General features: G+C 41.2%; 1 protein-coding gene across 1 annotated transcript in view; it reads left to right on the top strand.

Moving 5' to 3' along the window:
• CENPU (centromere protein U) overlaps positions 1-13,353 on the top strand; it is an 82,257-nt gene extending 68,904 nt beyond the window's left edge. Inside the window, exons 11-15 of the mRNA XM_040418731.1 lie at positions 4,706-4,784; positions 9,036-9,083; positions 9,896-9,957; positions 11,305-11,461; positions 12,695-13,353. Of these exons, the coding sequence (XP_040274665.1) occupies positions 4,706-4,784; positions 9,036-9,083; positions 9,896-9,957; positions 11,305-11,461; positions 12,695-12,820 (472 nt within the window). The 3' untranslated portion in view covers positions 12,821-13,353. The remainder of the gene's footprint in view (positions 1-4,705; positions 4,785-9,035; positions 9,084-9,895; positions 9,958-11,304; positions 11,462-12,694) is intronic.
• Positions 13,354-13,900: the final 547 nt, after the last annotated feature.

The following is a 13,900-nucleotide window of genomic DNA, read 5'->3' as shown; positions in this document are numbered from 1 at the left end:
TCAGCGCGAATTTGAGGAGGAGCAGGAGACTGTTGCCTCCACTACAGAGGGTAGTACTTATAGCAGGTTTATTCCATTTGTTCAGCGTGGATGGCCAGAAGAGGATGAGGAGATTGCTGTCCTCATCAGGAGGATGACTATCAAAGTCTTGTCTGTTGGGACTCTGGCACACATGGCTGACTTTGTTATGCTGCCTTTCCCGTGACCCTCATGTTATACGCATTTTGACCAACACCGATTACTGGTTGTTCACCCTTTTCAACACCCGCTAGAAAGAGAACTTCTCATCTCTCATTCCTGTGGTGGAGAGGACTAGCAAAATGGTGCAATACCAGAAGGTCCTTGTGGAAAAATTGCTCCAAAAATGTCCTTCTTACAACGCTGGCTGCAGAGTATGTAGTTCCATGGGCAACCGAGGATGGTAACACACAGAAGTTCCAACAGAGGCAGGGCTCTCCAAGGCCTGGGACAGTTTCATGACACCTAGCCAGCACCCTCACCCTGATGTGCGGCCTACTGTCACAAGGAGGGAAAATTTTTGGAAGATGGAGAAGGAGTACGTAGCAGACAATGTCAGCGTCCTCAATGATCCCTCTGTGCCTTACAACTATTGGGTGTCCAAGCTGGACACGTGGCACGAACTGGCGCTCTACACCTTGGAGGTGCTGGCCTGCCCTGCCTCCAGCGTTTTGTCAGAGCGGGTATTTAGTGCTGCTAGGGGCATATTAACTGATAAGCACATCCGCCTGTTAACTGAAAAGGCACTTTAAATGTGGCTTTTATGATGTATTGAATACACTGTATTCCCATGCACCCCTTTCACCACAAAAAAGGGTATATGGTTCAATCTTCCTTTTCTCGTCCTCCTCCTCCATCATATCAATATGCTTATTAGGCTGCCCTCGCTCCTAATGTTTTAGAGGGTCAGCTCAGCAGCAGACCTTCACCCCTAATGTTTTAGGTGGTCAGCTCAGCAGCAGGCCCTCACGCCTAATGTTTTAGATGGTCTGCTTGGCAGGGGGCCCTCTTCCATAATTATTTAGATGGTCAGCTCGGCAGCAGGCCCTCGCCTATAATGTTTTAGATGGTCAGCTCGGCAGCAGGACCTCGCCCATAATGTTTTAGATGGTCAGCTCGGCAGCAGGCCCTCGCCCATAATGTTTTAGATGGTCAGCTCGGCAGCAAGCCCTCGCCCCTAATGTTTTAGATGGTCAAGATTAGCAGCAGGCCCTCGTCCCTAATGTTTTTGAGGGCCACCAGCAGGCCATAAATTATACATTTTTAAGGGTGTGTATGATGCCCTGCTTTATGTGTAATAAAGGGTGTATTGGAGTGTCGGTACCTTGTAATTTTTGGCAGCCCTTTCACTTAGTGCATAGGCTTTATGAGTGTAGGAGTCCCACTACCTGAACAATTGTACCACAATGTGAATGAGGCCCTCCTTTATGTGATATTCAGGTTGTATCAAAGTGCCTCTTTCTTGTAATTTTTGGCAGCACTTGCACTTTATATACAAGTAAATATACAGGAAAGAATGTTTCCCAACAATTTTTCCTCTAAAATCAATTTTAGCTTTGGTTTGCGTATTATTAAATTTGCATCAAAGTGTGAAATTGTATAAAAAATTATTGGCTAAGTATCTGATCATAGCAGAGCCTTATATGTACAAGTATGTTTTAACTTATTCATGTAAATAGGCAGCGTGGTGGTGCAGTGGAGGATTTCCCCCAGGTACTCTAGTTTCTTCTCACACACCAAAGACATACCAGTAGCACAAAGGTTAAGAAATGACAAGCTCAGATTCTTATCTACAAATGCTCGCAGTTTAGATCAATGAACTTGAGGCTATAATGGCATCTGAGAATATAGATGTAGTGGCTGTTACTGAGACGTGGTTCAAGGGGAGTAATGACTGGGATATATCAATACCAGGGGTTCTCTCTATACAGGAAAGACAGAAAAGGCAAGAAGGGGGAGGGATGGCCCTGTATGTGAAAGACAGCGTAAAATCTAATTTGATACAATTAAGCGAGAACAATTTAGAGTCAGTTTGGGTTACCTTGCAGCTTGATAATCATAAGGTAACTCGTGTAGGTGTGATATATAGACCACCTAGCCAAGTCAAAGAATTAGAAGATCTACTAGTTGAGGATATAGCTAAAATGATATTGAAGGGGGAAGTTATCATTATGGGAGACTTTAATCTTCCTGATGTAAACTGGAAAACCAAAATAGCTAGTTCTGCCAGGAGTACAGATATTCTAAATTCCCTACTGGGATTATCTCTACAGCAAGTAGTTGAGGAGCCAACCAGGAAGGAGGCCATTTTAGATTTAGTATTCACAAATGGGAATTTGGTATATTATATTACTGTAGGGGAAAGCTTGGGATCTAGTGATCACCAGTCAGTGTGGTTTACTATAAGCACAGTGACTGAGTCACACCACACAAACAAAAGTTTTTTAGATTTTAGAAAAACTGACTTTTCTCAAATTAGATTAGTGGTATACGAGTCCCTGTCAGATTGGAACAATTTCATTGGAGTCCAGGAGAAATGGGACTACTTAAGAGGCTCTATTGAAGGCAACAGAAAATTGCATTAGGCTTGTCAGTAAAAGCAAAAAAAAGAAAAGACCACTGTGGTACTCAGCAGAAGTGGCCAAAATCATTAAAAACAAAAAGATAGCATTTAGGAATTATAAAAACAAACAAACGAGGATGACAGGCTAATTTACAAGATTAGGCAGAGAGAGGCCAAACAAGTTATAAGAGCTTCTAAAGCACAGGCAGAAGAGAAATTAGCTCAGTCAGGGAAAAAAGGCGACAAGGCATTCTTCAGATACATAAATGAAAAAAGGAAACTAAAACAAGGAATTACAAAATTAAAAACAAAAGAAGGAAGGTATATGGAAGAAGATAAAGAACTAGCTGACTCTCTCAATGAATACTTCTGCTCAGTCTTTACGAAGGAAATGGACCTCAGTTAGGAAAGAAGACTAATGAATCTTTTGATGCATGTGTCTTTACAGAGAAATAGGTCCTCAGTCAGCTGTCTAAAATCAATACAAATAAGTCACAGGGGCCTGATGGGATACACCCAAAGCTATTAAAAGAGCTCAGTGTTGAACTAGCAAAACCATTAACAGATTTATTTAACCAATCACTGGCAACAGGAGTCGTCCCAGAAGATTGGAAATTAGCAAATGTGCCGATTCACAAGAAAGGTAGTAGGGAGGAATCGGGCAACTATAGGCCAGTAAACCTGACATCAATAGTGGGGAAATTAATGGAAACCATACTGATTGTGGAACATCTAAAATCCCATGGATTGAAAGATGAAAAACAGCATGGGTTTACTTCAGGGAGATCATGTCAAACTAATCTTATTGATTTTTTTGATTGGGTGACTAAAACAATAGATGGCGGAGGTGCAGTAGACATCGCTTATGTAGACTTCAGTAAGGCTTTCGATACTGTCCCACACAGAAGGCTTATCAATAAATTGCAGTCTTTGGGCTTGGACTCCCATATTGTTAAATGGATTAGGCAGTGGCTGAGGGACAGGCAACAGAGGGTTGTAGTCAATGGAGTATATTCAGACCAAGGTCTTGTTACCAGTGGTGTACCTCAGGGATCTGTTCTGGGACCCATATTGTTTAATATCTTTATCAGCGAAATTGCAGAAGGCCTCGATGGTAAGGTGTGTCTTTTTGCTGATGACACAAAGATTTATAACAGGGTTGATGTTCCTGGAGGGATACACCAAATGGAAAATGATTTAGGAAAACTAGAGGAATGGTCAAAAATCTGGCAACTAAAATTTAATGTGGATAAGTGCAAAATAATGCACCTGGGGCGTAAAAACCCAAGAGCAGAATATAAAATCAGTGATACAGTCCTAACCTCAGTATCTGAGGAAAGGGATTTAGGGGTCATTATTTCAGAAGACTTAAAGGTAGGCAGACAATGTCATAGAGCAGCAGGAAATGCTAGCAAAATGCTTGGGTGTATAGGGAGAGGCATTACCAGTAGAAAGAGGGAGGTGCTCATGCCGCTCTACAGAGCACTAGTGAGAACTCATTTGGAGTATTGTGCTCAGTACTGGAGACCATATCTCCAGAAGGATATTGATACTTTGGAGAGAGTTTAGAGAAGAGCTACTAAACTGGTACATGGATTGCAGGATAAAACTTACCAGGAAAGATTAAAGGACCTTAACATGTATAGCTTGGAAGAAAGACGAGACAGAGGGGATATGATAGAAACTTTTTTAAATGCATAAAGGGAATCAACAAGGTAAAAGAGGAGAGAGAATATTTAAAAGAAGAAAAACTGCTACAAGAGGACATAGTTTTAAATTAGAGGGGCAAAGGTTTAAAAGTAATATCAGGAAGTATTACTTTACTGAGAGAGTAGTGGATGCATGGAATAGCCTTCCTGCAGAAGTGGTAGCTGCAAATACAGTGAAGGAGTTTAAGCATGCATGGGATAGGCATAAGGCTATCCTTCATATAAGATAGGGCCAGGGGCTATCCATAGTACTCAGTATATTGGGCAGACTAGATGGGCCAAATGGTTCTTATCTGCCGACACATTCTATGTTTCTATACTGATAGGGAATCTAGATTGTGAGAGATGCCTGTAAAGTGCCATGGAATATGCCATATAAGAGTATTAAATAATTCATTAGTCTCTTTTTTTGTAGAGAAAATGTTGAAACAGATGTCTGCAAAAGAGCAATTGATGTGTTTTTCCATAGATTTAAAGAACAGCTCTCTACAACAGTAAGTATCTGCTATGCCTTCACGTCTCTGCTCATTTGCTTAGATAGAGATAGTGACTCCATTCGAATCACCCGCACCAGTCTGAAGTGTCTGTTCTGCCGCAATAGTTTTAATACATTTTTATAAGGGCTTCTTGTTTTATGCCAACTATTGATGCTAATAGATTGCTTATTGCAAGAAATCCGTACAGTAAACTGACTTAATTCACCCTGGTAAATTTCTGATTTAGTTCTGCTGAGGCTGTGGATTTTTCAAAGTATCCACAGCAGAAATCAAAGGATAAAGTTTGGATTTCTGCTGATAAATTGGAAAAAGTGGATTAGCCCAGTTATAATCCAATGGAGATCAGGTTTTCCGTGTGGAGACTGCTGCAGTCATAAACATGCTGTGGATTTAAAAAATCTGCAGCATGATCAGCCTGTGCTTCTCACCCCCCTTCCATAGCATGTGAATTGGGTATTCATTTGCATTATAGATAAAATATCAGAGGATTTAGGTGCAGACTTCATGGTGCACATTAATCATTTGCCAACTGCCTGTTGACTATATATGTCTGGGCGATCGGCAAATATCTCTGCACGGACATTTTAAAACGTCCATGCAGAGATTGCAGCTGTGGGAGCCGTGCATCCCATAGAGAAGGCAGGGATAATTTTTCACCGTCCCTGCCTTTCCCTTCCCTCTATACACATCGACTAACCACCGCTTCCTTCTCTGGTCCTAGTGGGGGCCAGGAGTCTGCGGAGCTCGCTGCGTCAACAGACCCACATAAGCTTTGCTGTGAGGTTGTAAAGCTATGTAAAACCTCTGGAGGCAATAGAAAAAAATGTAAATATCCCCCAAAGGTCTTGGGGTCATTAAGTGTAAAATAAAAAAATTAAGAGAAAATGAAAAATAATTAAATAAATAAATTTAAAAAACTCCACCCGCCGCACCTGATCTTTTAGCCCTAGGGTTGTTTCTCTCAGCATGATCAACCCTAACAAGCAGTATGACTATTGATTAATAAGATTGATCATGCTGATAGATGCTCTTTAATTATATTGTGTGTATATTTAGTGCCTTGCAAAAGTATTCACTCCTTCCCCGTTGTGTGTGTGTTTTTGATGTGTTTATGTCACTGTGCTTGGTATGCTTTGAGGAGTCCAGCTCTGGGTATCCTATGGATAGGACATAAATATTGTACTCCCAGAAAATTTAGGTTTATGTAATGGTGCTTATAAATCAGTTCAAATAGTTACAGTGGAAAGAAATAATATCTTTAAAAAATAAAAATGGAAAAGTTGTGAGTGTGGATGTATTCAGCCCCTTTGCTAGAGAGATAGACATTTAGATCAGGATTGGGTAATAAAATAATATCCTAAAGTCTGAACATCACACAGCACCATTAACCCTTTTTACCCCTGGATGGGTTTTTGTTTTTACGTTCTTTTCCTCCCTTCCTTTCCGGGACTATAGCTTTTTTATTTTTCCGTTCACATTGGTGTATAAGGTCTTGTTTTTTGCGGGACAAGTTGTACTTTCTAATAACCCATTTAATATTGCATACGATGTAGTGGGCAGCTGTAAAAAAATTCAAATTGGGGTGGAATTGGAAAAAAACTTAATTCTACCACAGTTTTATGGGTTTTGTTTTTACAGAGTTCCCTTTGCTGCAAAATTGACCTACTTTTCTTTCTCCCGGTCAGTACGATTACGGCGATTCATTGATACTATTTTGGAGTGTGTATGACTTTTTGATCAGTTTTTATTCATTTTTAAAAAAAATTGTGGGAGGTGAAGTGACCAAAAAAAGGCTAATTGGCCATTTTGACTTTCTTTTTTTTCCATTTCGCAGTTTTCAGTATGGGATAAATAGGTACACAGCCCATGATGTTTATTTTTTATTGTTTATTTTTATTTTGGGGAAGGGGGGGTGATTAGAATTTTGATATTTTTAAAAATAAAAAGGAACTTGAACAAGCAGTCATCAGATTATACTCCTCTCATACTTACACTATATTCTTATAGAACCCTGCATCTTAGGGCAGGGCTTGACAAATTTCCTTGGAATCTAGGAGCCAGCTAAAAAAGTTAGGAGCCAGGCAGAGCCGCGTCATAAAGCCCCCAGTAGATGCCCCCATAGTGCTCCCCCCCCCCCACTTCTCCATAGAGCCCCCCAATAATGCTGTATACCATGTTACATATGCAGTGTACATGTGCTGTATAGTATGGTATATGCAGTATACAGGACCATGATATATGTACAGTATATAGGACTATGACATTCAGTGTACGTGCTGTATACTATGTTACATACGCAGTATACAGGACCATGATATATATACAGTATGTAGGACTATGACATACAGTGTACATGTGCTGACACCTCAGGCTCCTGCCTCACTTGGATGAGAGTAGTAGTAATTTGCACTGGAGGCGTGTAGTTACCTGCAGGTGAACCTGAAAGCCACGAGGAGGGCGCAGGTCAGCGCTATGGCCCCGCACAGCAGGTCAGGCCTCCGGCCCATCAGACACAGCTGCTGCTTAACGTGCCGCCATGCCAGACTCTGCATTCCGCTTATAGAGCAGATGGGCGGCCCGAGCCCTCTGGGGGCAGGACGGAGCTTCTCCTCATCACACCCCGGGGCCGCCGCCACCAGCGCAAATGTCTGTCACAGTGGACTTCCGCGGCGTACGCTCAGCCATGGGCGGGGAGCGTGTCCAAAGAGCAGCCGGGTATAGGGAACCTAAGGCACCGTCACACAGCTCTCCACTCATCTCCACTCCTGTGCGGCCTCCAGACAGAACGGCGCTCCGCACCCATCGCCCGGGCACCTTTGAAAACGGGCTGACAAATACCCAAGCGCCAGGACTAAATTCCTGGTCGCCATGGCGACCTGGCGCCTGGGATTTGTCGAGCCCTGTGACTTAGGGGTTAAATGTGTGCAGTCGAAGTTATTGTTGATCGTATACATTAACCCCAGGTGTCTGCTGTATAAAACGGCACCCAGCAGCTATGGCGCCCGTTGTGCTTGCGAGCGGGCGCCATCTTTAAAGATCTGCGCTAGGCAGGAAGAGGTTAAAGAAAAACTTTAAGAAAAAAAACATCAGGAGTTTGCACTTGGACTTTTTGGCCACCAGGAGACTCTTTTGTGTGGCTCAAACCCAACATTTCTCATCACCCCAAATACACGATTCACATAGTGAAGCATGATAGTGGCAATGTCATGCTGTGGGGATGCTTTTTATTGAAAATTTAGCGAGAGATTTGATACTGAGGTTCTCGTTCCAGCATGATATACCGCATACTGTTAAAGGGGTAGTCCTAATTAAATTAAATAAAGACTTGCACAGACCCTCAATGGTCTAAAAAGAAATTATATTCACCCTGTTTCTCCCATGTTTGATTCCTGTACTTTGCTGCAGTCCTCTCAGCTGCTGTTTGTTTTCCTGGCTGCAGTGGGGATGTCACAGGTCACTGCTGCAGCCAATCACTGGTTTCAGCAGTGACGTGACGTTTTCTGTACTCCTGAAGCCAGTGATCTGGAACAGTTTTGAGTGGAAAAATGGGCAAAAATCCCAGTGTGTAAATATGCTCCGCTAATAGAGACATACCTCAGGAGACTTGCATCTATAATTTCAACAATATGTGACTCCACAAAGCATTGACTTTCAGGGGGTCAATAGCTATGCATTAAAGTTCTCATTTATTTTTTACATAAAGGGGTTGTCCAGCCTTTTCTTCAGGATAGGCCATCACTAGCTGATCGGTAGAGGTCCAGCACCCCAGATCAGCTTTCTGTGTCGTTTCGGCACTGGAAATACATTGCGCAGACAATATTGTTATTGACTGCACTTGTCACTGCATCGTTGCGCCTATTGAAGTCAAAGGAAGCAGCCTGAAGAGATGTGTGCTGTCCACTACAATGTTGACGGTGCACTATAATTCTGGTTTCAACCACAGAGCAGCAGATTGGTGGGGGTACGAGGTCCTGGATCCCTGTGGATCAGCTTAGGGATGGCCTATCCTGAGGAAACGCCATCAGCCGATCACTGGGCTGGAAAACTATTTAACCATTGTTTGGGTCAAAAATATTTAGCATCTGCAAAGTGGCAAGGAATGTTGTGTACATCAACTGGTACAAACCCCCAAAAATCCATTTCAGATTGTAATGTTACAAAACAGGAAAACCACTAAAGGGGGTAAATACTTTTACAAGGTGTTTCTCTATATAATTTAACATACAAAAACAACCTGCTTTTCAACAGATTTTGGACCTACGAAAGCTGAAAGATCTTAAAAGGAAAAATGCAAAGGTAAATACCTATATTTGTCTCATTGCATCACATTTATGCTTAAATATTAAGTTTGAGTGAAGATCAAAAGTTGAACTGCACGTATGTAAATTTTTTTTAAAAAGGTTACATGGGTAGTCCTTTGTCACATGACTAGTATAGTATGAAGTGTAGCATGCAGTACTGTTATGTTCATGTGTATGTAGTAGGCTTTTATCTACTTCTTTGCATTTTATTAGGTACTGTGTATACTATTTTATGGCAATAAAATCATGTGTACTTAAAGGGGTTATCCCATGATTAATGTAAAAAATTAAAAACAGACCTTTCTGCTGCCTCTCAGGAGGCGTGTCTTTTCTCCTGGGGCTCTCTTCCTATCACAGCTCAGGAGGCAGTTGAAGGATGAAACTAAGCATGTGCGGCCTTCTCAGTCATCCGGCCAAAGAAATAAGAAAACGTACAAACAGCAGGTGGTGCTATACAGATACATTTCGCTGAATAACTTGGTGGCTATACAAAATGTTTAATTACATGCAATTACAAAAGTATTCAGAGACAGGTGCTAGTTTGAAAACTATAGCATATTTTTCGTGTGACAACCAAATTAAGTCGCTAGACAATTCCACAGTTTTATCACTTTAACCGCTTCCAATGTCACTGATACAGAAAGCTGAGATCCCAAGCAAATCGGACATCATTTATGCTGCTTTAGAGCCTACAGATATTGAATACTTTGGTTTTGTATGATTCTTTAGGTTATGTTGCCTGTGTACAGGGATAGTTTAGATCATTTCACTACTCGTATTTTAAGAAAGGCTTATTATATCTCACAGATGCAGTCAGAAATTGGAAGAAAAAGGAAACGTTTACTTGAAGTGAAAGATGAAATCATAATGTAAGTCATTTTATTTATTATATTTATTAAAATCTATGTATACATAGTGAAATGGTGTCTGTAAGAACAGAATATGATGGATATTGCCTCGTAATGACTGGCAGGTTTCCAGTTTTTTTACTGGTTAGACTACAGCGCCATGCGTCCCCATTCTGGTCATCAACAAGTAAATGCACCTATCGTTGTATTAACAATATTGGATTTTATCTGATTTCTTTCATCTCTTCACTTTTGTACAAGTAATAAACTGTGTGTAGTGTACAGTGCGTACGCACAAAGTAGTGAGCGGGCAATACACTGAAGCAATCAGACCAAGGATCATAACCTGGACATACACCCTAGATAAATGTTGGTTCAACCCGCCAGTTTTGTTGGGACCAATTGACCATCTAATTTGTCTTGGGGCCTCCCGCCTCTCCTCCAGTGGCAGATGTCAGAGGAGATGAGGATCGGTGAATTGTTTTCAAAAGTGCCAAATGGAGCAGTTGTGATAAAGTAATAAAAGAATATTTACACCTGTTTGATCCTGCAACTGTGCACCCCACTGCTGCAGCCATGCTGTCATATTCTTGGCTTTAGCAGTGATGCTCCTGTATATCCTGGACACAGCTGCAGCCAATCACTGTTCTCAGTGGTATACGACACATGATTACTGAGACCATTGATTGACTGCAGCAGTCGCATGGAATGTACGGTAACATAATTGCGGCAGCCAAACAAACAAAGCCAGACAGAAAGGATCAGCGTTGGAGGCAATGGCAGCGGCAGCTTTCTGGAGATGAATGAATCGATTCTAACAAATTTCGATTAGTCTCATCAGCAGGGCTTCGTCACCTTTTGGGGGGCTGTCCCACCAGGTGAAGAAGCACCCGCCCTATCAGAGCTGTGGCGCAGGCAGGAAATTGTCGGGGCCAGGGTAAATGACCAACTCTGTCAATCTTGCAGCGGGTGGGCACTTCTTCACCTGGTGGGACAGCCCCTCATAGGAGAAATGTCCTACTGATGAGACAAATTGATTTTGTAGAATTGATTCGCTCATCACGAATTCTTTCGTTATTTTATCACAATTGCTGCCTTGCAGGGCAAGTTTTTTATAACTCGTACAACCTCTTTAAGCCTAATATTTATTAGTGGACAGGGCATGAGTCTGTCATGTGCTGTATATTACTTGGTGGGCTGTTATTAGTAAATCCCAACATTGTATGTGGAGGGATCACAGTGAAAAACTGAAGTTTGGTTTTATAGATTTTCAATAATTTGTGACATTTTTGTTTCAAGAAAGAATCCATCTTTCATATTTTATTCAGAGAAGAAATAGTGTTGCCTGACTCTTTCTTGCTCTTCTAGGAGACAACCTATATTGTATCAACTACAAAAGGATTGTTCAGAGCTGGAGCAAAAGCAAGAATCGCTGAAGAGCGCAAGAGCTTTCTATGACAATCTTGCACATCTACAGGCCGATTACATGACATTCAAAGCTGAAAACCCCCGCATTAAGGAAACGGTAAGTATTCTGTCAGATATTGGGAAGCACTTATTGCCAATGTTGTCTCCAATAGTCATATAAACAAAAGCAGACCAGTGAATTCTTCATTGACCGTCTTCACACTCTCATTCATTTCTGTGGAGAGCGGCTGTGAAGCGAGTGCTTGGGGTACATCATTTTTAGTAAGTGGCCACATAAAAATGGATTATTTTGGTACAGCCCCATTTAAGCCTTTATTAATTCCTAATGACATTACATACGGTAAGCAAGGATCAGTAAAGGTTTAAAGGCTATGGACCCCTTTTGAAAATATTGTTTCTTGTTTATTTGCCTCTGGGATGCAAAATTAAGCAACTGTAAATAGTTTTCATTAAAAATAAATCTAGCATTTTGCCCATGCAAGTCCTTCACCTACATGTTGATGCTACGGAGTGTGAAATGAATGTCATAGCACTGCTCCTCTTTCTGTGGATTCTCTGCACCTCCCTTCTCTCAGTTTTATAGATTTCAGCAAGGAGAAGGAAGATGTTGTAAATGACAGATCAGAGTGTGGAGAGGGTGAAACATCCAGGTTGGGAAGCTTACACAGACAGTAGCCCACACAAGGCAGTTTGCAGCGGAAAGCGACATATGCTGTAAACAAGTGTATATAGAAAAAACTGAATAGCTACTATAGGCACTGCAGAGAGGGAATCACACACTCATCAGTGACTACAAGTTAGAGCACATCGTTTTGAGTGTAGAAAGGGAAATAAGTCCTGGGATAAAGCTGTGCATCAGGACTACTGAAAACAGCAGCATCCTAAACACACAGATCTCACGTTCAGCATGCATTACTGGGAGGGACAGAATGCAAGTTTAAAGGGATTATCCAACCTCTATAATAACCCCACTAATGCCTGGGCCCCTCATATAGTTTATACTTGCCCTGCTTCCCGACACCCGCGTCGCTTCTGATGCTCGGCCGCCGCTGCATCTCTCCGTTGCGCAGATTAAAACATTCTTGGGGTCAGCCAATAGCAGGCCGTGAAAGGTGTTGAATAACCCCCTTAAATATCAGAAGTAAGGTTCTTCACTGTAGCATAGTATTGGGTTTATTGTATGATGTACTTCACTGTTCATCAGATATTTAGCTGTAGGTGTGCATAGGCACAATATATGTAGTATTTATCAAAAGCAAACTTTTTATTGTAATTTGTTGTCTTTAAGCCTTTTTGTTGAGTACATGTGTTTTGTAAATTATTTTTGCAGTATGGAACGTCCAGTCTCCCAGCAATATGCCTCGAAGCAGAAAATATTATGAAAGCTGAGCAACATTTTCATATAGTGAACAAGAAGCTGCAATCCTTTATTGATAAAGAGAATGGACACGGCTAGGTGGCTTTTGCTCCTCTCCAGGATGGATCCCGAGTTTAGCCTTGTTTTGCATAGATGTTCTCCTTATGCTTCTGGGTAATACATATCTAAAATGTACCCTGCACTACCTGTTGTGCAAGGTAGGTAGGTAGATTGTCAGGCTGCTGGTATTAGATCTAATATAACAGACTTGCAGATATAAATCTTAATAGAATGTTGTACCAGCAGAAGTAACCTGTCTCTCAGAACTGCATAAAATAGCATCATCTTTACATTTGGGACCCTGTAATCCACACATTCTCAAATTTAAAGGCACAGACGTTGTATTAGAATATTAAGCCATATTAGAATTCATCATTACATAAGAACATTACTTTTTTCAGGTGCATGTATACTACATACTGTTATATACAAGTGAACTTAATGTTTTTTGCTATTGCTAATAAGGACAGAATGGTGGTTGCCTTTTATCTTGGTGAAAATGTATCTTCAAATAAAAATCCACTTTTTAGAGACTAAACATGTTAAATGAATAAAACCACAGCATCTGCTAACATAACACGCTTCATGGTGTTATGTTATTAATATTGTGTCATTAATTTATTTACTTTTATATAAATTTAGAATGTTAATTATAAATATATATGTTCTACCAACCTAAGGACCTTATTTATCAAAAACATTGATAAGCAGGTGTTATGGCCCTTCACTTGTACCATTGAACCAGCGTCACCTGTTTCTGGGAGGGATTTGGGTCCATCTCTCGGTATGGCTATTCACTAGTGCCATTGCGCTGTGTATCCTGGTCCCGATTACTTGATGTGAATTGTGCCTATGTGCTCGTACGTCGCCTTACTTCTGTATTGTGAGGGTGAAGCAGTGTGTTATGTCTGCCTGAGTTCTGTCTCGGTCTGGTGGATGTCTTTTGTGTGCTATAATCTGTCCTATTTGAGCAACTTCATATCTTTTATGAAGAAAAAAGACGTATAGTTGCTCACCTATCTGCTATCATGTTTAAGGTGCTCAGTATCTATATGACTCACCCTGTCAAAAGTACATTATAAAAAGCTAATAGGAAGACAGGCACACTGCATCTGGTAA

This window comes from Bufo bufo, chromosome 2, assembly GCF_905171765.1.
Source record: "Bufo bufo chromosome 2, aBufBuf1.1, whole genome shotgun sequence".
NCBI lineage: Eukaryota > Metazoa > Chordata > Amphibia > Anura > Bufonidae > Bufo > Bufo bufo.
Note: the sequence above shows the minus strand (reverse complement) of the source record. Positions and strands in the feature narration are given on the sequence as shown.